Source organism: Amphiura filiformis, chromosome 6 (assembly GCF_039555335.1).
Source record: "Amphiura filiformis chromosome 6, Afil_fr2py, whole genome shotgun sequence".
In the NCBI taxonomy this organism is placed as follows: Eukaryota; Metazoa; Echinodermata; class Ophiuroidea; order Amphilepidida; family Amphiuridae; genus Amphiura; species Amphiura filiformis.
This window is the reverse complement of record NC_092633.1, coordinates 29,681,033-29,707,201: the sequence shown is the minus strand read 5'-3', so window position 1 is coordinate 29,707,201 and position 26,169 is coordinate 29,681,033. Positions and strand designations below refer to the sequence as shown.

General features: G+C 37.4%; 1 protein-coding gene across 1 annotated transcript in view; it reads right to left on the bottom strand.

Annotated features, from left to right (window-relative positions):
• LOC140155240 (uncharacterized) overlaps positions 1 to 26,169 on the bottom strand; it is an 85,398-nt gene that overhangs the window by 55,964 nt on the left and 3,265 nt on the right. The window contains 31 exon segments of the mRNA XM_072177994.1: positions 18 to 175; positions 391 to 508; positions 761 to 854; positions 1,767 to 1,976; positions 2,287 to 2,464; positions 2,582 to 2,688; positions 3,172 to 3,367; positions 3,556 to 3,749; positions 4,839 to 4,962; positions 5,622 to 5,737; positions 6,029 to 6,253; positions 8,916 to 9,075; positions 9,354 to 9,532; positions 9,670 to 9,790; positions 10,347 to 10,593; positions 10,718 to 10,898; positions 11,077 to 11,311; positions 12,113 to 12,240; positions 12,566 to 12,732; positions 13,628 to 13,808; positions 14,913 to 15,083; positions 15,197 to 15,291; positions 15,600 to 15,895; positions 16,116 to 16,324; positions 18,418 to 18,718; positions 18,914 to 19,141; positions 19,796 to 19,931; positions 19,933 to 20,001; positions 20,161 to 20,318; positions 23,201 to 23,271; positions 25,348 to 25,510. Coding sequence (XP_072034095.1) covers positions 18 to 175; positions 391 to 508; positions 761 to 854; positions 1,767 to 1,976; positions 2,287 to 2,464; positions 2,582 to 2,688; positions 3,172 to 3,367; positions 3,556 to 3,749; positions 4,839 to 4,962; positions 5,622 to 5,737; positions 6,029 to 6,253; positions 8,916 to 9,075; positions 9,354 to 9,532; positions 9,670 to 9,790; positions 10,347 to 10,593; positions 10,718 to 10,898; positions 11,077 to 11,311; positions 12,113 to 12,240; positions 12,566 to 12,732; positions 13,628 to 13,808; positions 14,913 to 15,083; positions 15,197 to 15,291; positions 15,600 to 15,895; positions 16,116 to 16,324; positions 18,418 to 18,718; positions 18,914 to 19,141; positions 19,796 to 19,931; positions 19,933 to 20,001; positions 20,161 to 20,318; positions 23,201 to 23,271; positions 25,348 to 25,510 — 5,216 coding nt within the window.

Genomic DNA, 26,169 nt, shown 5'->3' with positions numbered 1-26,169 from the left:
AACAACGACAACTTTACATGTCTTTTGAGAGGTCTTTGTCATCCAAGTATCCATCTCTGACAACAATCGGTTTCATCGGAGGAAGACCAGCACCATATCTACTAATATAGGCACCATTGGTGATTGCAATACTAGACAGACCGGCAGAGTTGTAACCACGTACTGTAGCATACACCTTTGGGGAAAAAGATGTCAGATTTAAAATGAATTAGTGTGAATATTACACCAATTGGCTGAAACATTAAAATAACAAAGTCTTAACCGATGTGGTGTGAAATGTATTTTGCAATGTAATCTTTGTCTTAACAAACACTATACAACAATCAATATAATTCATCCTCGGTAGAGGAAAGGAGAGAGGAAAAAGAGGGGGATAAATATTAACATTACCTTTCTGACATCTGTTAAATCCACATTGGTAATAATCGCTTTCGTTACATCTACTGGAACTTCGTAAAAATCTACGAGTTGTGAACCTCCAGGTGCCGTCCCTAACCCAATGTCATATCTAATACATGTAAGAAATGGGGATGTTTCAATACGGGTACACATTGTTTTTTCGTATGCTAAATACTTAATAATAATGATAATGATAATTCTAGCAATTTATTTGTAGTCTCTGTCGCATTTGTAAGACGCTATGTGCTTTTTGCAGCGCGGCATACGATTTGGTAGGAATAAGAGTAAGAATATATATGACATATCATGGCATGATTAGAGTAATCTCTCAATATTTATAATACTGCTATTGTAATGTTACCTTATAATTTCTGAATCTGGATCTGTAAATGGCTGCCAAGCGATGGCTACTTCAGATACTGATTGCAAGCAAGGTGTGTCGTAAGTCAAGCACTCTACAATCAAAAACATTTGAAGGTAAAATTCATGCCAGAAGTGGAATCTTACATCAACAAACTCGGGTGAAATGAGATTTACACATTAAGAATGTTAAGCTTCTTTACTGGTTTTTTATAAGCCTGCAGCTCACATTCACTGTCGACTGATCAAAAGTAAAAATGACTTGAGTAAAAATGATGTTTAACTCCACGTGGTAGAAAGCAATGGTCATATGACAGAATATCAATTAACTAAAAAGCAACTCTCAACGCTTCACTTTGAAGAACATTTTACGGAATAATTAATTTTTATTTAGTTTTGTTGTGGATACGTAAGTTACTTTTAAGTACAGTGAACATGAGTGATTAAGTATTACTTTTAAGCGTTGAATTAAAATTCAACGCTTGTTGAGATTACTCAATCAAGTTCAACAGAAATCACCACGACGCCTATTATTCACCACTCAGTTCTGGAATATTATGCATCAGCATCATCGCGTTTTCCCCTGCTCCCAACCGGGGATAGGCATTTTCCATGGTAATAATATATTCACCAAACCGTTACCGTACACATGGTAGAGTTTTGTATCCGGGGGCACTCAACTTAAAATTTGGTAGGGGTGTGCGGCCCGAAACGCCGAATTTTGGGAACTGAGAACTGATTTTCGGGCAAAACGATGAACTGAAATTTCAACATTGGGGGGGTCTAGTTAACTAATATAGGCTGTGGAACTAAAACATTCCAAATTTGTCAAAATTTGAGCTTAAGAGCTACAATTGTCAGAGTTTGAGGCTCAATGAACTGAAGAATGATCCAAATGTGGGTCTTATGGAACTGCCGGAGAACCCAGGGTTTGTATCCATCTAATAAAACTGACTAATAACATAACATAACATCATCAACGACTCATGAATGAAAGCTGATCTTACGATTAAAATCTGTGCAATTGACACTCTCCCATGGACTAGAACCAACAGTGTCATTTATATAATACTCAGATGACAATTCAACCACTGCTCCACTAATGGGATGAGTATTATCAATGATGATGGCATCTGAATAGGCTCTCACTTGTTGACCCACTTTATTCGAGGCCTCAATGGTTACATAATAATATTTGTTGTGCTGCAGATTGAGACCTAATATCAAATGCAGAAAATATCAGAGTAAAATAGTTGTTAAATCTCAGTTTTGATGCCTTTTTGTTAAATCTCAGTTTTGATGCCTTTTCAGTAATATTATTAGGCGTCGTCTATCTAGTTTCCTATTCCGAGGCGGTAAGAAAAGAAAAATGCCTTTAATTTCCAAATCGATGAAACTGCATATTTATGTTGTAAAGACACTAAATGACAAAAAAGTTTTTCTGTCTTCGCTCTATGATATGGAATTACTACAATCCAACACAGAAACTGTCTCTATAACACCATTTAAATTTGATGACAATTTTACCTGGAACACCGAAGCTGGTTCCACATCCATCAATTTTTGGAGACTCGTATACATCGTGGTACCCTTCTTCGGTGCCAACGAAAAACTTGCAATGATTAATGCCTGATTCAGGATCGTGGAACCCAAAGATGCTGCATTGTAGGAGGTCGTTAGCTGATAAGTATTTTGGGCATTCAACCTAAATAGAATAAAGACGGTGCATCAATTATTGTTTCAATGTAGAGAAGAATAAACGTACGAACACGTTATTATTAAAGAAACCATGTACATTTTTATATTTTGTTGGAATTCTTACCATGCCTTGGACTGGTGAAGTAGTGTCTATAGTCAAACTTGTCGAGATGACTTTACCTGTAAGACCGACTGTATTAAGAGCTGCTATCGACAAGAAATTCGGTAGACCTAAAAAGTAATTATATAAAGTTACAGCAGTGTCAGAGTACTATTGAGAAATGAATGCCATTATGTTCTACACACTGTCATATTCTGCACTTAATTGTATTCAAATTGTTGCCCTGGTGAACCTTTGAGTGAAAAATAATATTTCATTTTGAAACTTTAATGTCATGGTCTTCAAAGATTATTTTTATGACATGTTTATCACTGCACATGACATTGTGATTCCAGCATAATGACCAATAACGATCAGATTATAAACAGCACCTATGAAATTGGCTACGTGATTCGCGTTAAGTGCCCTAACGTGGGTATTGGAAACAGCAAAATGGTTTTGATACGCATTACAATAACGTCAACCAATACAAGCTTTAGTTATTAAAATGGCTTTTAAAGACTTGACATTATTTGGGCGAAGGTTCGATTTACTTCTATGTGACCATAAGGAGAATATTGTACTTTAACAAATTATCGTATGAAATTAATCACCGTCATCGGCTGCCATGATTTCTGAAGGTGGAATGTTGGAATTATTTGTCCACATTACTTGATGGGTGCCTGCCCCTCCTGGATACTGTCCAACACTGTAATACATATTATGTATCGTAGACTCTTTCTCAGTAGTATTCCACATTGCTGTTAGTGTATTAGCGTCATCATGATAGAGCTTTGTACCCCCAAGTACCTGTATAATTGAAACGTTAGCACCGTTACATTCGTTGTCACACGAATTTGATGTTTTAGATGGAAAGTTGATGTTTTTTCATCAACATCAAATTTATTTAATGAAGTTGTTTTGTAAGCAAAATGGAAGTCAGCGATTTGTATAATAACTCCATCGGTATCATGGTTCAAGTTCATATTCAAACTTACCAACGTACCACCGCTGCTATCCACACCAGCGTAGTCCATGATGTGAACACTAGGTGATGTTCTATCTACAGTAACACCATCTGTGACTGCTTCAAGGACATGTCCTTTTCCAGTGATGGCACGGATTGTACTGTAATATGTTTTGCTGTGCTCCAAAGGAAGTAAAGACTGTGCCTTTCCATGTCCCGCTAAGCCTGTTGAAATGTAGGAAAACTAAGTTAAGTACATACAATTACTGATGAATGATAATGATATAGAAATACTGATAATAAATCGCCTTATCTTATTATGCCTATTGATCGTCAACCATGTTTTGAATAATTGATAGATTCTATATGAAATCACATATCTCTTATTTATATACATTTTCAGGATTTTATTATTTCCATGACCAGCCCTTTCGTTTTTTGCTTAATAAATGACATAATGAAGCAGGGTAGCAAAATTAAAGGGACAGAGTTGACAAAATCACAAGACTTTGCACTAAACCCTGAAATTATAGAAATTATAGAAACCTTAATCTAAAGAAGTATATATATATAAAGAAGTATATATATTTAGAATAACAAAACAATTGACGAATAATCTGTGACGTCAAACGGTAGTAAAAATGCTCAGTTTGGGAAAAGATCCCCGCAAAACATTTTAAGAAAAAGACATATATTTTAGAAGATCAAGGCCCACTACATCAATAATATCATTACTTGCGTTGCACAAACCTCGACATGCCGTAAAAATCAGCATATTTCAACGTTAAACGTGCGAATGGGAAATGGGAAATAGCAATGTCATTTTTATGCGGAAAGTATCTCACACGTTTCAATATGGACAATCTTTACGTATGAATGCAAAGATATACGCAAAAATTAAAAAGAATATTACACTAGTTACTTGCAATTCTGAAAATTGATTCTTTGACATTATAGAAGCCTATGAGAAAAGACATAGACGTATATAATTATTCAGTTACTGCAAATCGTTATGAACATTTTCCATTGACATTCTATGGTACCGTGTTTACCAATCCGTGTCAACCAATTTACAGTGAATTTACAAGTTCGTAGCTTAATTGATCATAACATTAATTAGCATCAATGGAAAATCCTGGTTTTGGTGTAAAATTAAAACGAAAGACCTAAGCTTTATAAAGGGTGCAAGTATTCATCTTCATTTTGAAAATATTATTTCAGTTTGTCAACAAAAATGTCACGCCACCAGCATTTTAGGGGTCCAAGTATAAGACTCATGGCCACATGTTTTATAATAAGCAACCGATGTCCTACCTGGTCCAGATTCGCCAGTTTTATCTCCAAACACAATACCATCGTTCGTAAAGGCTTGCACATTTTCTTTTCCCGGCTCAGTGCCAACGGCCCATTCATAATGGGAGAGGCCATTGAGCTTACTCTAAAAATATAATTATTTCAACGTAAAAATAAAAAGTAGGCATATAAAAGTTTGTAAACACTATAAAAACTATCATGAAAAACACACCTACCCGCCATACAAATACAAAATGTTGTAAACCAGAAAAAACCCACTATGTGTGGGATATATCCATTTCAGATTAATCTTACTGCCAGTGCTGCTAAAGATGGGATGAGAAAGTTATGAGATTATCTATATGACGAAGAAAATGACATCTATACCTACCTACACCCCTATACCGTTTGGTTATTCGTTTAAATACTCTTAAACATCTCCCAATCAGTCCCAACCTGGCGATATGCAGGGGCGTAACAAGATCCTCGGGGCCCATGGACAAGGAACAGTGCGAGCCACTTTTAACATTTCATATTTTTGTTATTCGTTTTTGCTCGGGGCCCCTAGACTTTGTCCACCTGTTTGCTATGCTCCCGAACCGGCCTCGTTGGTTTTGGAATTAATGATTATAATTCCGATCTGATTTCGGTATGAGTCGGTCCGGGGAATTTGGGATATTCATGTTGCCACGACGAGCTTTAATTTGAATCGCGCTTTGGCCTCATTGACTGAACGAATTATTTAGGTGTATCATTAACTCGCTCTCAGCATGCATGATGTAAACAAAGTAGCATGTTACTAACTTCAAACCCTGTAAATTGTACAGTAACCGTGGTTGTAGAAATTTGTGCATCAACATCCATGAGCAAATCATTCTCTTCGTGCATTACTGGTAGGCCAGGTCCATCAGTTCCATAACCTGAGAAGAAAGTTGTCAGAATTATTACAGAATACCATAGGATTTTTCACCTTCTCGCATGAATAAATTATTTGAAACTGCACAATCACTCCTATTACTATTAGTGGTTTAGATATAGTAGAAAATGAATGAGTAAATGAAAAAAAATCTTTAAAAAATAAATATAAATAAAAAAAATAAAATAAATAAAAGTAAATAAATAAATAAATAAATAAATAAATAAATAAATAAATAAATAAATAAATAAATAAATAAATAAATAATTTGAAGGTAATGTGTTGTCATACACACCTATTTTATCATCTTCTACAACTCTAATTGGTGAAGAGCACTCCACTGTGCTGAAGGCCCCTGCCCCATTTTCGGCTTTTGCACAGACGTAGTACACAGGTTGACAGTTTGGAGTATATATATTATTGTTACACGTTCGTCCATTAGTGAGAGCAAGGTTCAAGCCCGAAACGTAGCCATCGTGATCACTACCCATTGTTTGATAAGTTGCAGTATCTTTTAGATCTAAAGTAATAAATACAGAGGCGATTTTATTTGATCATCTGCAAGAATGTATGCAACAAACTGCAAATGGGATGAAAAATCGTGTTCTTCCTGAAACAAGATTGATTATCAATAATACTCTTGAGCTGGAGAACATAAATCACACGACATCGATGTTGACGTGAAAGAACAATTTAAACACTACATGACATATCCTGGCCCATCTTTCCTCATTATTTAAGCTAAAACAGTAATAGCTAATAATTATCTTATCAATGCTATACCCTGGTATAAGATCAACCTTAAAAGGTCAAAACTCAATGGTAGAGTAGTGCAAATATTCTCAGGATATGAGTAAAAGGTAAAGTTAGACCTTTCATTTTGCTCTATGGAATATGTTAGCTCATCCCAAAGATAAACGAGATCATATCGTTATGAACACGGCAGAGTGCCGAATACGCAAAATTGCTGTTCTGAGTAAACGGCGTTTGAAAATATTGGTACCATTCCATTCGTCCTTCCAAAAATTGAGAACATTCTTGAGCACTCATTTGAAATGTATATTATAGCAGTGAATGTGCACGAATTATTTGCAATAATTAGATGTTCTGAAACAATCGATACAGTGGCGTAGCTAGGGGTGGGCAGGGTGGGCGACTCGCCCACCCTGGAAAAATCTGGGGGGAAATTTTGGAGCGAGAAGGGGAAAAAGAGAAAGGAAAGGGGGAAAGAAAAAAGAAAAGAAGGAAAAAAAGAGGGCAAGAAAGGAAAGAAGGGAAAAAGAAAGGAAACAAGAAAGAAGGGGAAAGGGGAAATGAAAAAACAAAAGGGAATCCTAAGAGGGATGGGGAAGGAATAGGAAAAGGGGAATGAAAGAAGGGAAAAACAACAACTTGCATGTTTATTGTGGGGAAGCAATTCATGCACAGGGGGAAGGAGTGTAAGAAAGGGGAAGAATTTGAAGAATATGGAGAAGGACAGGGAATTTAAGGAAGTGATTTGAGTGATTTGAAATTGAAGAATGTAAAGAAGAAGGAAAGAGAACGAAGGGTAGAAGGGAGAAATAATTTAGTGAATGTAATTAGTGAATGAAACAACTTGTTAAATCCACTCAAGAAAATCAGTATTGTTTTATTGTATTGTTCTTACATTGTAAATTCATTTTTGTTTCCTTTCAGATAATTCTAAAATAAAAAATTTACATTTTTTACATAGCAATATTTTTACAAATGTATGCAAGGAGGCTTCACTTAATGGTATAAAAATGCCCACAACCCATGAGCTTCCGGGGGCTCCGCCCCCTGGACCCCCACCTGGACCCCACGCCAGTGGTCGCTTCGCTCTATTTAATTATTAACTTGGGGGAAATTTTGGGAACCTTGCCCACCCTGGCAAAGAGGGCTGGCTACGCCCCTGAATCGATATCATCCCTCAAAACGGGTATTTACAGCTATTCGGCTTTATGCTGAATCCAAAATGTCTCTACCGCTGCGCAAATAGTTGTATACGAGGTCGAATACGCATTCAACTACGTGTAAACCATAGCACGCATTCTTGATTTGGGGCTTTCGTGTAGAAATTACTGATTGTACAAAAGCTGTAGATTTTACATTTGATATACAAGTTATAAAATAGTCGTCCCTGTAATATTTAGCAAAACCCAAGAATTTTAAACCAGAAATAACAATATTGACCTATTATTTTGCATACAATTTTTGGGATTTTACGAGGGCGCACTCACATTGTTAAGCCATAGCGATATCATGTGGATAATGTTTGTACTTATATTGGTATCACTGGATAGAAGATACCTATAGCTATCCATTGGTATCAAATATAATAGTATAGGACACTTAATATAGAAATTTCGGGGTTTTCAGCTATACAATACTACAGTTCAACCGGATTTGTACAGCTAAGTATACGATTCGTCTTTTGGTCGAATTCATTAATTGCACTCAGGTGCGATTCGTCCAAATCAAAATTTCGATATCTACGTCAGGGAGTAATATTTACAATTAATTTTGGTGGAAATAAAAGATCATCTGAAACATAATCACAAGCATACAATAACTCAATTTACTCAAAATTCTCGATTAGTCACTCTGCCGAATTCATAACGATATGAACTTCACGAGCTTCCACGGATGTCATTTACGCTATTCCATGCAAGAACTGTGCTTCAACGTATGTAGGAGAAACGGGAATGAAGTTCGGCAAGAGAATGGAAGAAGACAGAAGGCAGGGGCGATTCCCCCCGGGCGAATGGCATCACAATCCACGGTCAATAAATCGGCTATTACAGATCATGTGCAGGAGAACGATCATAAACTAGAAGAGGCTAAGGTAGTGGGCAAAGTGGCAGATAGTCGGATAAAGGAGGCAATAGAGATCAGGTAGCAAGATACCATCATGACAGAGACCCAGTCATGTTTTCGACGATCTTCTTGATGCAACCAGCATCAGTGGTAAACAGAAGATCGTCACAACATCAATAGTGTAGAAAAATTAGTCTGCAAGACTTCGAAACGTCCACAGTGAGTACTGTTTTATTGGACTAGAAATAAGAATAATCTGCTATTATGTTCTAATGAACATGGTCAGTAATGTCATGATATTTCAGTGTAATACAGTGAACTCAATATTTAAGAAAATTGATAAATATATTAAAAAAGCAATTTACCCAGATCTGAGGTAACGGTTATCCAGTAAGCAAAGATACCACTTTCACCATCTCTTGCAAACCACGATGCTTGTATACCGTTCTTATCACTCTGATACACATAACCATTGTGAATTTCTTCCTCTTCGCCGTCCATGGAACCAGCACGTACGTACTGTATCTGTTATTTAAAAGACATTACAAAATGTAAATCGTCAAACTGCTCACGCATTGTATTTGTCTTCCCCTTAAATAATATGCTTATCAAGTTATCATATCAGTAGTATTATAACCTATGGTCGCCATGATTGGTAAAATTGTACACGTAGGTTTCCAACATATCATCTGTAGCCGTCAAAAATACATGTCCAAATTAAATACATATATTGTCTTATTTTACTGTATCTTTACTGGTCTCATGGAATTAACATTTACATTAACAATAAAAATAATGAATACCTGCGGTGGTGTGGTGTCCACTCTGATTCCCGTTGTCTCATGTGAAGCAACTAGTTTGGCATTGTTTATAGACTTTACCAGTGTGACGTATGTAGCTCCTTGGTGCAAGATCAGATCATCTTGGGTATGACCAGAAGCAGCTGGGTCGTCGATGACCACAAAACCTTTTGGATTTTGATCTTCAATATCACAGTAATAAGGTTATAATAATAATAAATAAAGGAAACAATATGTACAACTAATGTTCCCCTGCATGCTTTTAACATACTTTATACTTTTAGATACGTAAAATAATATTGTAAAAAAAAACATTTACCTTGCGGATAGATTTTGGTTTTACTTCCAAAACGAAACTCAAAGATCGCAACTTCAAATCGATTTATACCCGACTCATCATCATAATAATCCCAGTTGACTGATATGGTATTGGCATTAGTCTGAAATAAATAAAAAGATACAAATAAGCTGAGGTGTGCCAGAATTTAAAGCTTAAAAACTAAATTAAAAGCAACATATCTTACCATACAAATCAAAATCAATCAAGATGTCGAAGCAGACAATGTCAGGAAGCGGCTCTGAATCCGGAAAGGGCTCTTAATGGCCATGGGTGTAAAGCAATACTATGCGATTCGCATAAAGAATAGATTCATATTTAAATGTTAGTTTTCACTGATCACATTGTCCCCTTTTAATTTCGAGCCAAACAAATGAGGTAAAACGAAGAAATTGCCATTTGATTCCAGCTCCTACAATGCAGTGAGCAGGAGCTTCGCGCAGCTGAGACGTATAAATAAGACGTAAGACGAATAGCGATATGCATACAGTTTATACATCACTGATTCAATGATACACATGCGCGAGACGTGTTAGCCACATCACATATTATGGCCTTAACCTTTGTTTTGCACAACCGCATAAACAAAATGGGTATGGCCCTAAAACACCAATGTCTAAACAGTAAAGTAACCCCTATGTTTTTAATACGTTCCTTACCTGATATTCCCTGTCCACTCCGTGAATTCCTCCATCTCCCAAATATCTTAATTTTGGTGCTGTCAAATCCACAAGGTACCCATTGGATCTGTTATGTATACTTTCAAGAGCACCATTAATTGTTTCCATGGAGACGTACACCTGGTCCTTATGATGCAGATGGAAGTGATGCCATTCGATGGAGGATGTATTTGGTCCCACTGATTCAGGAGAGTGAATGACTTCGAAATCGTTCGGAAGAGTGCCACTGATTTAAAAATGAAAGCCAATTATTAAAACGCTTTCTTATCAGCATTTGCGTATGCCTACAACTAAAGTGAAGATTAAATTGCATTCTTTTTCATTTATAGCTAATTTTGATTTGCACTTACTTGATATCATGCTTCCTATAAACAGATATCTTGTAATCACGAATTCCTGATTCTGGGTCTGTATAATCTACCCATTGAGATGTAACTGTGGCAGTCTCGGAAGAATAAACAAGATCTTGAAACTCTGGGTCCAATCCATCAATAATTATCCCTGCTTCTGGAGGAGTCAGGTCAACTATGACTGTGGGAAAATCATCGTTTAAAATCACATTGAACGAAGCATAATTAAAAAACCAGGTATAAAACAAATGTGAATTAGTTGAGTGTGCCTTTCACTACATAGTTAGTTCTTTTCTGCCATATTAAGTTATAACCAATTATTATGTGAAACATTTTATTGAGTCCAACAACAAATATACCTCCATTGGAAGACTCTGTAACATTCAACTTATCATTTCCACCGTGAATTGCTACCAGCGTGGCATAGTATGTGACCTTATGCTGAAGTGTCACTCTTCCACAGTATGTATGTTTCGCTCGAGAAACTTCTATCGGTCCAATGATATCCAAGACCCCGGGTTCGGTCCCTATTCCCCATTTATAAAGGGATATACCCGAATCGGGATCGTAAAAATGTCGCCAATTTGTGCAAATCTGTAACATAAATATGATGAGAGTATCAATGCAATCCGAAAGCAAGCCATAATGTGAATTTAAACACGGTATATTGGTTTACAGCTTTGAAATTAAGTAAGCCTTCAAAATTTCAAAATAACTGCTGCATAACAAGTTGTTAAACAAAGCAGATGACACCCTTGTGTCATTAAACATGTTAGAAGATCTCACGTTCATAATACGCAGAAGTTATTTAATTCGTGGTCATGGTGGTTGTACATACTATTACCCCAAACACCAAACCTTTTTGTTTTGGCCCAGTTTTGGTCAAAAGTTTTTAAATAACATTATTGTGAAATTTTGTTTGAAAAACAACAACATTACAACAACATTTTTAAACGTTATTGTAAAATAAATTTTGCAAACGCTTGAAAATATTTTTTTCAATACTCAAACAGCATTAGCAGTGCCTATTGGAACTTTAGGCCTATAATGAGTTTCGATGGTGACCTTTGTCACGTTCCTGACCATAGCTCCGTATCCAAAGGTTGCAGATAGGGCAAACTATACCTTTTTGGATTCCTAATAACCAGGCGAGTAATACCAAGAGTAATTTGGTATACTTTTTAAAGGAATTGGGATAATTGAAAATTTTGACCTCCTGTTTCACCTTAATTGACCCCTACCAAAAATACCTGATACTTTGAAGAGGGCAGCCTAAGCCAAATTCAGTACAGCCCAAAACCACTTTAAAACCATTCTTCCAAAGATTTGGACACCAAACATTAGGTCTCTTCCTTCACTAGTAGGAAAATGCATTCTGATTATAAATAAACCTACTTCTCTTCTTCCTGACGTATACTTGAGGTCCTCTCCAGTTATCGGCCCGTCATAGATTGTCCCTGCTATGGGAGGAGTGGTGTCTACTAAGATTGGATAACTAGCAGTACCAACTGTTCTTAAATCAACTGTAAAGAATCAAATTTACATTTGTCCCGAAGGTTTGAATAACAGGCAAATGAAATGGCTTTATTTTCCTTTTGTTTTCTAATATAATATTTGTAGCACTGCTCGATCTATGGGTGCTATCAATCCAAAACTAACCCAGTCATACTAATGACTTCTATCAACTTGATAATATGTTAAAGAAATAAAGGATTAGGCATTAAGAATGAATGTGTCCGAGGCTGGAAAAACATGAAAATAATGGATGAGGCGCAGCCGTGCTGGTTATTTTCAGGAGTCGGTGAATTGTGTGATTACTAATTACAATAATAAATAATTAACGCTTACCGTTATTGACTGGTCGCAGTTTAACCCAGCCATACGAGCCGTCAGGTATTTGAAATAAGTAGCTGAGAAATTCGGCAGCCGGCAAAGCAACCCAATCAAGAAGAGCTATATCACGGGGAGTTTGGCCAAGAGCAAAATTGATAGATTGAAGTCCCGATTCAGGGTCACTGCAAAATAGAAATAAAAATCCAGACACCTGATTAAAAACGTACAAACCTTCTTTCCATAGGTGGCAGAAACGGTGGCACAAGTACTCATCTAAATTATAGATTAGTACAGATTACCCAAAACCCAGGATCGCTTTTACAAAAACACAATGAATATTGATTAACTACAAATATCCTGCCAGCACCCAAAGATATATTCGATATGGTATGGTTCCCATGTACATGAGATTGTCCTTCAAATGGATGTTCTTGCAGATCAGAGAACTTCAAGAGTTTGCCATGCACTTAACTGTGGCTGTGTAATGCGGAGAAGTGTGAAAACAATATGACTACTTGATTGATTGAGCTAGCAAAGATGCGAGGAAATGTAGCTGTCACATACAGGAAGTGTCATACAAGAAACTAAACAAAATCATTGTTATCCGAATAAATATGCTTGGCGCGAAACAGCTGGGAATAAGGAATGCCGTTCTTACAGGAAGGAAGATGACTTGAAGAATATAACAACTGACTGAACGAATCAGTGTCCTTGAAATGGATGTTGGTGTTGATGGAGTGATCTCGGATGGAGAGCTGAAGATCCAGGAATATGACCGACGCATCAGACATAGGATGTATTGAGTGAATTAAATCGCAGGATAAACTAGAAACATAGCCAATAGAGTCCTCCGGCTTGACGTTGCACATGCACTACACGCTCGATGCATGTCGGAATCCGGCTTTAGCCTATTACTTTGCTTCTATCCCGTGTTTATTTTGTCATCGCGTATCATTTGCGATCCAATTATTTACGTATAATGTATCACTATTGCCTAATTTAAATGATGCAGTACACAATGGTGCCGATACGATTTCATACATTGTACATGTTATAAGGAAGTAAAAATGTACTTACGTTGCGTTCACACTGGTACCGATCAGAAACGTAGATGAATCGTAAGTGATATTGAAGATTTCGTACAGTATAGGTGGTGTATTATCAATAACTAATGGTGTTGAGTGGCAAACTGTCAAAGCCATAGGGCCACCGAAATCTATGTTGTTTAGTGCACGCACAGATATGTAATAGAAACCGTCTGAGGGGAATATATATAAATATGAAAGTGATTAGAATAGGCGTACTAAAGAAGCGTGGTCCGACTGTCATATTCTGTTTCCTATCTTAGATCGAGGCCTACAATTAAATCAATATTTTTCCAAAATTGTCAGTTATATTGTTCCAGCGGTTTTCATATGAAAAAGCGAAAACGTGTATAACAATGCATCATAGGATACTACATACTGTCGGTGTGATTACCACAAATCAGTACGTTTTTGTTCACACCAACAATACGGTATGGGGAGGGGGGAGGGGGGGAGGCTGTCGATCGGGTCAAGGCTAGGACCTTTAAATGAGAGTTGTATCACACTATTTGTCAGTCGCTTTAGGGCTGTGCAATAATTATGAACGAGCTCGAGGAGGGTGAAATGGGGGAGGCGGGCAAGAATGTTTTGCAAGCCAAAAGGGTGAGAGACAAGCAATATTCGGCAGGTCAAAAGGGGAATCGAGTTTTTGCACACATTATACAGACATTTAAGGTTTGTACATTGGGTTCCAAAAATGTTTCGACAGGCCGAGGAAGCAATTTTTGGCAGGACGAGAGGGGGAGGGGCAAGCAATGTTTGGAGTGCCATTTGCAAATTACTCCAGGGAGCTCATAATTTTTGTACAGCCCCTAATCATTACATAAAAAAGGGAATTTTGTTTCTGTAAACGAACTCGCCTATGTAACAAATAGGATAAACCTTATTATCGAATTCTTTTGGAGTTGTATTGTCTTGATATTGGGCCCACCATTAGATTTCAAAGTTTTGTTTCGCCGCCTTATGCAGATTTATGCGGGGTTTGTTCTTGTCATTCATCAACAAGGCGAATTTGTTTTTCGTTTCGCTAGTGGGTACAACTTCTGGAAATCTAATGGTGCGCCCACTAAGCATATAATACTGCATACACCATGATGTGCAGAAGTGAATTCGTAGCAACTGATGAAATAATACATACGAGTATATACGTTTGTTACCCCAATCCTAACATTTTAGACTACATTTTTTACCTATACCCATTTCACTAACCCTAATCTGGAATTGTTAAATTTGATAAATTAGTTTTGTGCGACCTAAAATTCAAGATAATCCTTTACCTGGAAGGTCCAAATCTGTCTCTAGTCCTTCATGAGTCCATTCGGACATATGATAGATGTGGGAATGTGGATCCTGATATGCAACAACGTCTTCCTGACACACGTCGAGGCCTGATGCCCACATGTATCCCAGGATGCCCGTCTCATCGTCATGGAAACCATCCCAGTTGGCTGCCAAATTTAAAATTTAATAACAAAAATACAAGTAATGTGACCGCATTCGGGTACAGGGTACATTACAAATTTCTATATTCTGTTTCCAAATAATCTATTTGATGGCTTACCTGAAAGGTAGTTGTTGGCTCTAGTATAGAGTAAATCATTCAAATCTACGTGCCCATTGAATACTGTACGTGAACCTGGTCCATCGACAGTAATCCTATGAGAATGCAAATGTATCATCCAATATGATGAATTAGCCATTTAGTCACCGTTTAACTTCTAATTACACTTAAGTGGATCCTTTTCATTTGATTGGAGGGTATTGGGCAAATGACATTGGACAAATAACTGTATTGCTCATAAACTACTGGTTTCACGGCCTTTGTTTTGTTTTGTTTTTGTTTACTTATTTTGCACTAATATGACTCGGGTTTGATTCTTTGAAGAATTATCCGTCCATTTTTTCTACTTTACTCATAAATTTTTGCATTATAATAGTTATCAAATAATAAACCGTGATGTTACCTGTGGTTTTGTAATGGTGTATCAGATATACATAAGCGTTGCCACTTTGAGTCTGTGAAAGAAGCACATGGCTCATGAACAAACGTTTCATGTGAAACATTTGCTAACGGCCCTGGTAAGGGAGTAGTAAAATCTGTCAATATTGGCATGGATGTGATTATGTTGAGATATCCAACATAATTAAGTAGTTGGAGGTTGAAGTAGTGCAGCTGATTATGGACGAGGCTTAAGGAGTTGTGAACGAATTCAACAGCATGTCCTACTCCAAGACGTTCAAAGTGATGGAAGAAACCGGACTGAAATACAAACACGAGGTTATTATTATTATTATTTAATATTATTATTATTATTACTACTATTACTATTATCATTATCATTATCATTATCATTATCATTATTATTATTATTATTATTATTATTATTATCATTATTTCCACGTGACCTCCGGATTCGACGTTACTTCAATTCATTGTAACGCAACACATAATTTGTATGCAAACTATTCGGAAATATTACCTCACGTAGATATAATCCAGGCCCTTCGATTTCTCTCAGCAACTCACATGTCTGAATTTCACCAAAATCATAATTAAAGCTCAGACAAAGTTCTGACGAATCCAGGCATTTTTGACTACATCTGTCTTCATTGTATGCTGTCGTCGTCCTAATTGGAGCGGTTGCAAGGCGACCAAGACGTGCCATTGAAAACTGGTCTAACGGTGAAGCTATTATGAAAGATAATGAATGTTAAAACTTTCTTTAATACTTTACCAGAATCGGGACCAGAATCGAAACGAATGATCTCGTGTCGGCATTCTTGTCGACATCGTGTTGGTATTTTATGTTTATCAGTAAGTACACCACTACATCCCATACAAAATGCCCTAGCAACGGCCCTCGGCCTTGATATAAACTTAGTTTTTAGAATTATTAAACCGTGTGTAATAGAATGAAGCCACGCAATGCATTTTATGGTGGTGGTTGAAATCCCTGAGATTGGTGTCACGCATGAAGAACAGATAAGTATGCATCTGGTACTTTCATTCATCGATTTGAGTTGTAGAAGAAATTAATACTGTCTCCCCTCCTCTTCTAAACTATACAAATAATACCCACACACCACTGCATTCCGTAACACCTACCCTTACCTTAACCAGAAACAAAGTTATAGTGATCCTGGAGCACTGTGTGTTGAAAATGACTCAATTAATCTACAGACCTATACTCGTTTTATTGACGTGAAAATTTACGAACCGCTCTCCTTCACCGAGATTGTTTGATTTTTTCAAGTCCCTCCAAAATATTTTTTGGTATGTACGATGACTTTGATGTCAGGTATGATAGCCTCACCCCATTGTCAATTCAATATGGCAACACATAATCCAACCCTATTGCTAATTTGTGCGGCAGTTTGTCAGTTTTATTTTACACAGAAAAGACCTCTTCAAATATCGCCGCGTTGCTAGAGAGCTGCATTGATTGGTCGGGGTAATCTGGCTATAAAGTAGTCGCTTACACAAACAGTAAGGCAGTGAGAGCACGGACGTGATAGAAGATTCGCATGACACAGGTTCGGTAAAAGAGAAATTCTCATAAAAATGGGAAGTTGAAGGGAAACTCTCTACAGATTCGGAGGGTCAGTGTTTGTGTTGATTAATGGTATAGTCTACTTTACCAGTCGTTATCCACGGACCCGAGGGAGGGTCTAGAAATTATATAGAATCCACCTATTTATTTTCAGTTTTTGATTTACCGATTTTTGACACCACCATATCTTTGTACTGCATGGACTGATGTATAATCAACTACAAAGTTTCGGTCAAAAGCATGACGATCTCCTCTGTAGCTGCACGATTCCTGCCGTCTCCAGTCGTCGTTCTTATTTTGATGATTGTATTGTTTCCAACATGCTCAATGATTTGTCATGTATTGGCTAGGATCACTTTACTCCAAGTAATCGATAGAACTAGCGCTCCCTACTTTCCGTTGCTCTCCGCACCCCTCGTATGCCTCCCGTAATAGAATTTCATATCGAATTGTAATTGGAATTCTCGTCTGCTTCGCTTCCTATAGTAATTTTAAGTTCTATCTCAAGGGCCACATGTAACATTTTTATTGTCTGCTGAATTCACTGTGCCCTCATGGGCTGTTCCAAGATTTCTGCTCACTTAACGCACATATTTTATACCTAAATTTCTCAGAATGTATTTTTAATGTGTATACATATTTTACCTCAATCCATTTGTATTAATTTTTTATGCATTTATGTGTGTCTGTATCCAAGTTCTGTTTGTTGTCATGTGTTTTGTTGGGATACTCATTTATACAAATTTAAATATGCTTAAATATGCTAATTTTCGTTTTGATAGTGTTTAAAAGTTTTTATAATGTTTTGTTTAAAGAAGGCTCCATGAATGTGTGCAAAAAGTCGCTTGCCCCCTTTCGGCTTGCCGAAATTTACTTGCCCTCCCCTTTCAGCCTGCCCCTCAATGGTTCATTACTATTCCACAGTCCCTCAGCTTTATTTTGTGTTCCACAGTCAATATTGATCCTGAACCCACTAACCCAAAGGACTTGACTTTAAAAGTGCTTTTTGCTACAGACTGAAACTTGGGTTTCCCAAAACATGATCACTAAACATTCTAAACCTTTTGGATGAAATTGCTGTGAGTTTATTATACTAAGCTTTATGTACATGGTTGTTAGCGATGCTTAAATCAAGCTCAAATCTACTGGGCTTATAAATGATTATAAATCGCGTATAATAACATGTTCTGATGATCATGTAATCTTTACTTGGCTGGTATCATCCTCTTACCTCCTCCTCCAGTATGCGTTCTCATCGTTTTCTCGGCATCTGTCCAGGGTACTATTTGGTCACCCCATATTCCAGGTCCAAACCCTACAGCTTCCTGCTGAGTTAAGATCTCAGAATCATCATGCACTACAGCCGTTGCCTCAAGGATATAAGGATGGCTCGACCTATAAAATGCTGGATCAATTCTGCCAGCAGGAAGCGTCACATCGTAAGTTGGAATATCACAGGTAACTGATGATGTACCTCCTCCGCTGTTGCTTGCAGTTACAGTGAAATATAACGGTAAACCACCTTTCAGATCCTTTAAACAAAATATTTAATGAAACCAAAATAACACGTTAATTTCTTAATTTTAAGAATGTGTGTTTGTGTTTAAAGGTATGCTCGCGCGGGGGGTTGCATGCGTGTCTGGTCATTTGCAAGTATTGCATCAAAGACCTTCAATATTGAAGAGTTTTTATTGCATTTTGCTATAATTTTTCCACCCAAAACTTACATGTACAATGATAGATGATGGTCCCCCAAATTCCTCTGCATCAACCACATCAGTTCCTCCTGGCACAGTTCCAACCGAATAGGTAAATGTAACAATACTCTTGTCATCACCTGCTGCTATTTCAAGCTGGAATGCTGGTTCTGTGTAATCTAGCCCAGGCACTTGTTCCACCTGGCATTCTCTAGTGGGACTTGGCGCTACAACTCCACCTGCTTGTCTTTTGCGACTCTGTGTAAAATTAGAAACAAAATAAATACAAATTGTGACGTCGTCATTGATTTAACACGTAAAAATGAAACTGTGATAAATAATTCAGTTAATTTTATAAATCCGTTGGGTGGGATAGCGCACCCTAATATAAAGTCTGGTTTTCACTATATTTCAATGATATGTAACGATAGGTAAACAAAGGATAGTTTAAGGTTCTCGTCTGCCACGCGGGAGTCCCGGGTTCGATCCCTGGCAGAGGAATTATTTGTTTGTTTCTATCCATTTTTAAACCAATTATTTTATGAGAAAGGTAATTCTACTGGTAAATATATTGTGTGCCTTTTTTCTGGAACTGAACTGCATGGGTGCGAATAAGAGCCAATAACGCACCTCGAAAAAAATCATTGCGTTCAACGTCCGGGCAGTGTTGCCGTCCCAAGTCTGTTTTGCTTACGACGTTCTATACCGTCTACTGTCCGCAAAAACATTCGATAACGCTGGCCTCTATAATTATCATAATATAAAGGGGTCGGTTTACATTTATCGTCAACATGCGTTGACAACGGCCAGTCATGTATAAAGTCCACTTTGTTCTCCTTGATTAAAAATTTTATTATTATGATGGAAAGGGAAGTATTTCAAAATTCAAAACTATTGCTTAAAATGACTTACCACTGCTGTCGTAGATTCCATGAATTCTGGTGGGGAGTTATCAGGGTCCTTGGTATGGATGTTGAATATTTCAGTTTCTTGTGCTGGTGTACTGTATTTCCAAATGTTCTTCTTGAAAAGAGTTTTGAACCCAAAATCCCAGATCTAACTTAACTTTTCCGTAAAGAGTCATTGTGAGAGGTACTATCCTAAGTTTCATCCGGATGCTGAAATACAGAAATAAACACAATGCGGACACAAATTTGAGTATGAGCATTATGTGTTGCACATTGTAGTTATTCATTTATTTGCTTGCTTTTTTGTTTGCTGATGCTTTATAAAACATTTTCTACTTGTTATCTAATCAGTGTTTACACTATACTTGCCCTACATCCAGTGGAAACTTTGAGAATCCGATCTCTGCTGTTGTTGGAAACTGGACATTTATAACTTCTGCAATAAGTTCCAGTTCTCCACACATGGGACCTATGCATAACCTAGCTGCAGCTTTAAAAGCAACTCCAGCCTTAGGCGCAACAGTTGCCTTTAATGTAAAAAAAAAGTGAAAATATATCGTTACCAAATACTGTCAGAATTACGAGAGCTTCAATAATCATACATGTACAGTCATGTAAATGTATAGACGAATCCAACGAGCCAAATGATGGTAAGAATTGATTCGTCTATCACTGGGTCCCCTCCACACCAAACTGGTGTTGTGACTGCCCAATTGGGTGGATTAAATAGAATACAGTTGAAAATTCCCGCCAAGGCCGCATCATTTCACACTTCAAGTGGGATGAACACGACGGGGTTCCAGCTATGGCTGCCACTGAGGTGTAGGAATGCATGAAATTGGATTCGTCTATAGGTTATATTAGGTAAATGCTTTCTATTTTACAGCAATTCAGCGTAAGAGGTATTGAGTTCTTTTTGTTCACGCAGTGAACAATGTTTCTGCTTGAACCCATATCTCACATGCACAGTTTATCCCTTACAGAAGAGGCTAGGAAATAATTACTAAAATCTCATACCCTCGTTTGTATGCTTTTTCTAATCCTGCCCCACATGCCCCTGCCGTCTTGACCTCGGTTATTTGTCCCAAAGACGCGAATACATGTCCATTGCGCTTGTATCCAAATGTCTCCTCAATGTTGACTGCTGCAATGCTATACCTGCTTTAAATCAAATCCGTCCGAATAGTAGGCATCCTGATCACCTTATTTTTCACCATCTCAAAGCCAAAACTGATGCTTTTCTTTATCACTCCATCCAACGCTTCCCTAAAAATGGTCTGACCTTCCCCCGTCACATCACAGATATTTATTTGTACAATCCTTTCAACTGCTTCAAATCCCACTTGAGGGACTACTTTCAGTCCATTCAAGAAATATAATCCTTGGTGACATCTGTGTTTTGTCGTGGAGATGGGGGAGGGAGGGAGGGGCAGGCATTATCTCAATATGTTGTTGTGTGTTTTATCCTGGTGTGTTTTATCCTGCTTGACTAAGTGCAATATATTGTGTCTCTCGAATCATGGGGCTTCTTGCTTCTAATATAGTGCTGTTTTAAAAAATGTTTGTACTTTTAATGTGTTAATAATCTTTGTAATTTGTATGTGTATTTATAGTGCAATACTTTTGTTTATTTTCATGACCAGCTTGCAAGGGTGGGGTCCACTCATCTCTTAGATGTTAGTGCTTAAATTGCCACTTTTGCTGTGCCCTGGTAACCCTTGCTTGCTGGTCTAATTTTGCTGTATATTTTTTTTAAATGCCTAATGAATAATGAATGAATAATAAATAACAAGGACTGTTTAACTCATCTAATCTTGCTATGAGAGAGTGGCAGCCAGGACTTTTTTGCCTATTTTCTAAGCATGTTTACTATTGGATTGAACCATCACATGATTATAATAGGCTTTACAGATTGGTGGGTAAGGTCAATGCTATTGTTTACTTTGTGATAAGGCTGTGTGATATTATTGCACTATTTTATTATCCCGGGTTTATTATGCGTAGTATTTTGTACTACTTTATTGCATGGCGGTGCTACGGCACTTCCAAGCCACTTCTTAGCTTTGAGATGATGCTGCTTTCCGAGTTATAAATAAACTAGTAAACTACTATTCTATTTTACAGCAATTCAGCGTAAGAGGTATTGAGTTCTTTTTGTTCACGCAGTGAACAATGTTTCTGCTTGAACCCATATCTCACATGCACAGTTTATCCCTTACAGAAGAGGCTAGGAAATAATTACTAAAATCTCATACCCTCGTTTGTATGCTTTTTCTAATCCTGCCCACATGCCCCTGCCGTCTTGACCTCGGTTATTTGTCCCAAAGACGCGAATACATGTCCATTGCGCTTGTATCCAAATGTCTCCTCAATGTTGACTGCTGCAATGCTATGCCTGCTTTAAATCAAATCCGTCCGAATAGTAGGCATCCTGATCACCTTATTTTTCACCATCTCAAAGCCAAAACTGATGCTTTTCTTTATCACTCCATCCAACGCTTCCCTAAAAAATGGTCTGACCTTCCCCCGTCACATCACAGATATTTATTTGTACAATCCTTTCAACTGCTTCAAATCCCACTTGAGGGACTACTTTCAGTCCATTCAAGAAATATAATCCTTGGTGACATCTGTGTTTTGTCGTGGAGATGGGGGAGGGAGGGGCAGGCATTATCTCAATATGTTGTTGTGTGTTTTATCCTGGTGTGTTTTATCCTGCTTGACTAAGTGCAATATATTGTGTCTCTCGAATCATGGGGCTTCTTGCTTCTAATATAGTGCTGTTTTAAAAAATGTTTGTACTTTTAATGTGTTAATAATCTTTGTAATTTGTATGTGTATTTATAGTGCAATACTTTTGTTTATTTTCATGACCAGCTTGCAAGGGTGGGGTCCACTCATCTCTTAGATGTTAGTGCTTAAATTGCCACTTTTGCTGTGCCCTGGTAACCCTTGCTTGCTGGTCTAATTTTGCTGTATATTTTTTTTAAATGCCTAATGAATAATGAATGAATAATAAATAACAAGGACTGTTTAACTCATCTAATCTTGCTATGAGAGAGTGGCAGCCAGGACTTTTTTGCCTATTTTCTAAGCATGTTTACTATTGGATTGAACCATCACATGATTATAATAGGCTTTACAGATTGGTGGGTAAGGTCAATGCTATTGTTTACTTAGTGATAAGGCTGTGTGATATTATTGCACTATTTTATTATCCCGTGTTTATTATGCGTAGTATTTTGTACTACTTTATTGCATGGCGGTGCTACGGCACTTCCAAGCCACTTCTTAGCTTTGAGATGATGCTGCTTTCCGAGTTATAAATAAACTAGTAAACTACAAAATAGACAATTATATGATTCTTATGTAGATATTCCAAGGTGCATACCTAATACCTATCACTTACCTCAGTGGTCATTGAAATAATACCAACTCCTACGGTTATGTCCATTCCGTAAAAACCAACAGCAGCAGAAGCTAGACAAGAACATTATTCATAATTTGTTATTCTTACTATGTGACACCGTTAATTAAAACAAACAGCTAAGTAAACTATTGTTACAAAGTATTGGCAGATAAACTATCCCCAGTAGTGTTACATTTATATAGAATAAACGATCAGTGACAATACAAATTGTTTTTACTATCCTGTGGATCGCAATCGCAACCGAAGGCCAGAAACACATTTTACCAAAATTCACTTCAGCATGTACAACAAAACACACTGTTAAAGTTAGCGAAATTGTAATCTTAATGAAAAGTATAGTATGATTGGACAATGTTCTTGTATATAAAGAGGAATGCATACAATCAACAAGTTATAATGATTTACAATAAATATAAGTCAGTTGTTGATTGTAAAGTTCTGCCCCAAAATCATGTTTATATTTTGGTTACATACTAAACAGCTATAAAGTTCTGATTCTATTAATAGCTCACTCATTCATATCCACATTGAGCATCGGGTTTTTAACATGTTGCAATAGAATGACAACATTGAGTGATCTGGGAATTCCTTTCCATAAATAGGCCTGACTGACTTTGTTATTGTGACTATTTGAGAGGGGATCCCCATCTTTCATGAAATCATGAAATAGCTTTAACCAAACAAAGTTAAATGATCGAATTAAATTATATACTCAGGGAGAATCACAATCATACAGCATAGAGGATAGGCTGGTGCAGTATTTTGAGTAGTGAATTCCGGCGCAGTATACACTGCCGTTTTCGGTCTCCTTGAGACTTTGAGAGATTTTTACATTTGGTAAAACCACTGCCTTTTCATTTGGTCAAAGTACACTTCGTCTGCCGTGTTTAGGCTCAAAATCCTATGCTTGAGAATTTGAGACTCGTTTTGTTGAAATGGCAGCACTTTTCAGTTGCTGACCCAGTGGGGCTTAAATATGCTCTTTGACCTTTTTGCTTATAACGGAGCATGAACGCTGCGCTACCATGGACTCCTCAAAATAAAGTAAAAGCAGCGACTTAAACGCCCGGCTTAAACGAAAGAGGTCTAAGCAAATGAGGTCTAATAACAAAGCAAATGGTGTATGCATTGCAGATGATTAGTTCGTAGATGAAAATTGCCAGTACATTCATTGTACATGTAGTATATAGCGCCAGTTTATGAAATTATCTGTTATTGTGGCGGAAATGACGAGAGTCTGGCCCGAAACTAGGCAAAACTCTGTTCTGTGATTGGTTCAAAAATGTGACTCTTAATAATTAATAAATTATCCATGACGTCGTGGACGTGTTGCTGTATACATCGTATAGGCCGTTTGTACAGAGTGTATTATCTCATTATCTATTATCTCTGGCTAGTTCAGTCCGCCGGGCCGGACCATCTGTTCGAGTCAGTCAGACCAAGTGTAGTCAGTCCGTCTGTAGCCGTGAGTGTAATTGGTCACGACTAGATAATTAGCCTCTTTCGATCCGAATGCATCCAAACCGTCGCTCTCCACGCCTCATGCCACTCCGATCTTGGATCAGCCGGAGCCCCAATAAATGTTAGCCTAATCAGACGCTCCGGAAGATTTTGAATATTGGGGGGGGGGGGGGGGCAAAAGTTTTGGCCTGCTCCGAGACGCGAAACGTTGAAGGGGGTGGGTGCGGGAGGCCGGAAGCTTTTGAAATGCATACATTTTTACATGAATTGTACCTAACATTTTGAATTATACCCTAAAATTATGAATTTTACCTTAAAATCATGAAACTGACCCTAAAATTATGAATTTTACCCTAAAATTTATGAATTTTACCCTAAAATTATGAATGTTACCCCAAAATTATGAATTATACCTCAGATTATTGGGGGGGGGGAGCTCTAGGGTACTTGGGCCCCCTCACCAAAATTATTGAGGGGCCGGGCCCCCAGGCCCCCCCCGGTTCCGGAGCCACTGCTAATGTTCTCTATAATAGTCTGTGTGTGATTCAATTACAAGCGTTATGGGCGGAATGGTCCATACATCTACCGCCTCTGTAGCCTGAACTTGAACGATCGATACCTTTTACCAAAGGCCGGTTCCGCTACAATATTTTTGTTATACTTACATAAACGAATCCAGATAAAACCTCCAATTGGTATTTGACGATAAATTTCAAAAAACGTGATTTCTCTCCTAGGGAATGGTATTGTTCCACTTAGCTTCACATCAAACGATTGGAAGATATCACCTGCTTGTCCCGATGTAACAGCGTCTACCACTTCTTCAATCTACAATAAGTATGCATATAATACACCCATTATATTTATAGCATGGATTTAATCACGAAAATCCATTAATTCACGCTGCAAAGAGATATATTACTGAAAAGTACATACAACGATCATATAAATGTTTAAACTTGTTATTCATTTAAAATCAATTCATACACTCTTAGATAGCGAGAACCAATCAGAGCAAGCGTTAGAAAAATCCAAACCATGCATTGATTGTGTCTAATTGCACTCCGCGTACTACGCGCAGTGCTTTCGCACGCGTTCGCGTCTCGTAGGCTTGATTCATTTTTCGGGCGGGTTGATGCATTCATATTTGGTTCTATTTTCCAATATTTTAAGTGATAATTCATTATAAAAACAGCAAATATCACATGTTTTTTCTTCTCGTGTATGAAATAGGTTAATGAACTCGTATTACTTGTTGCTCGAAAAATTAGACAAAATAATGCACTTGCGCTGATGTTGATGCGTCTAATGCACCCCCCCTTCGGGGCTCGTGCATTAGACGCATCAACATCAGCGCGCGTGCATTATTTTGTCTAATTTCTCTCCCAACAAGTAATACTCGTTCATTAACCTATGAATCATTATTCATTCATTGAATGTAATACCTAATAATTATGCTGACATACACGATCGATAAGAATGTCAAA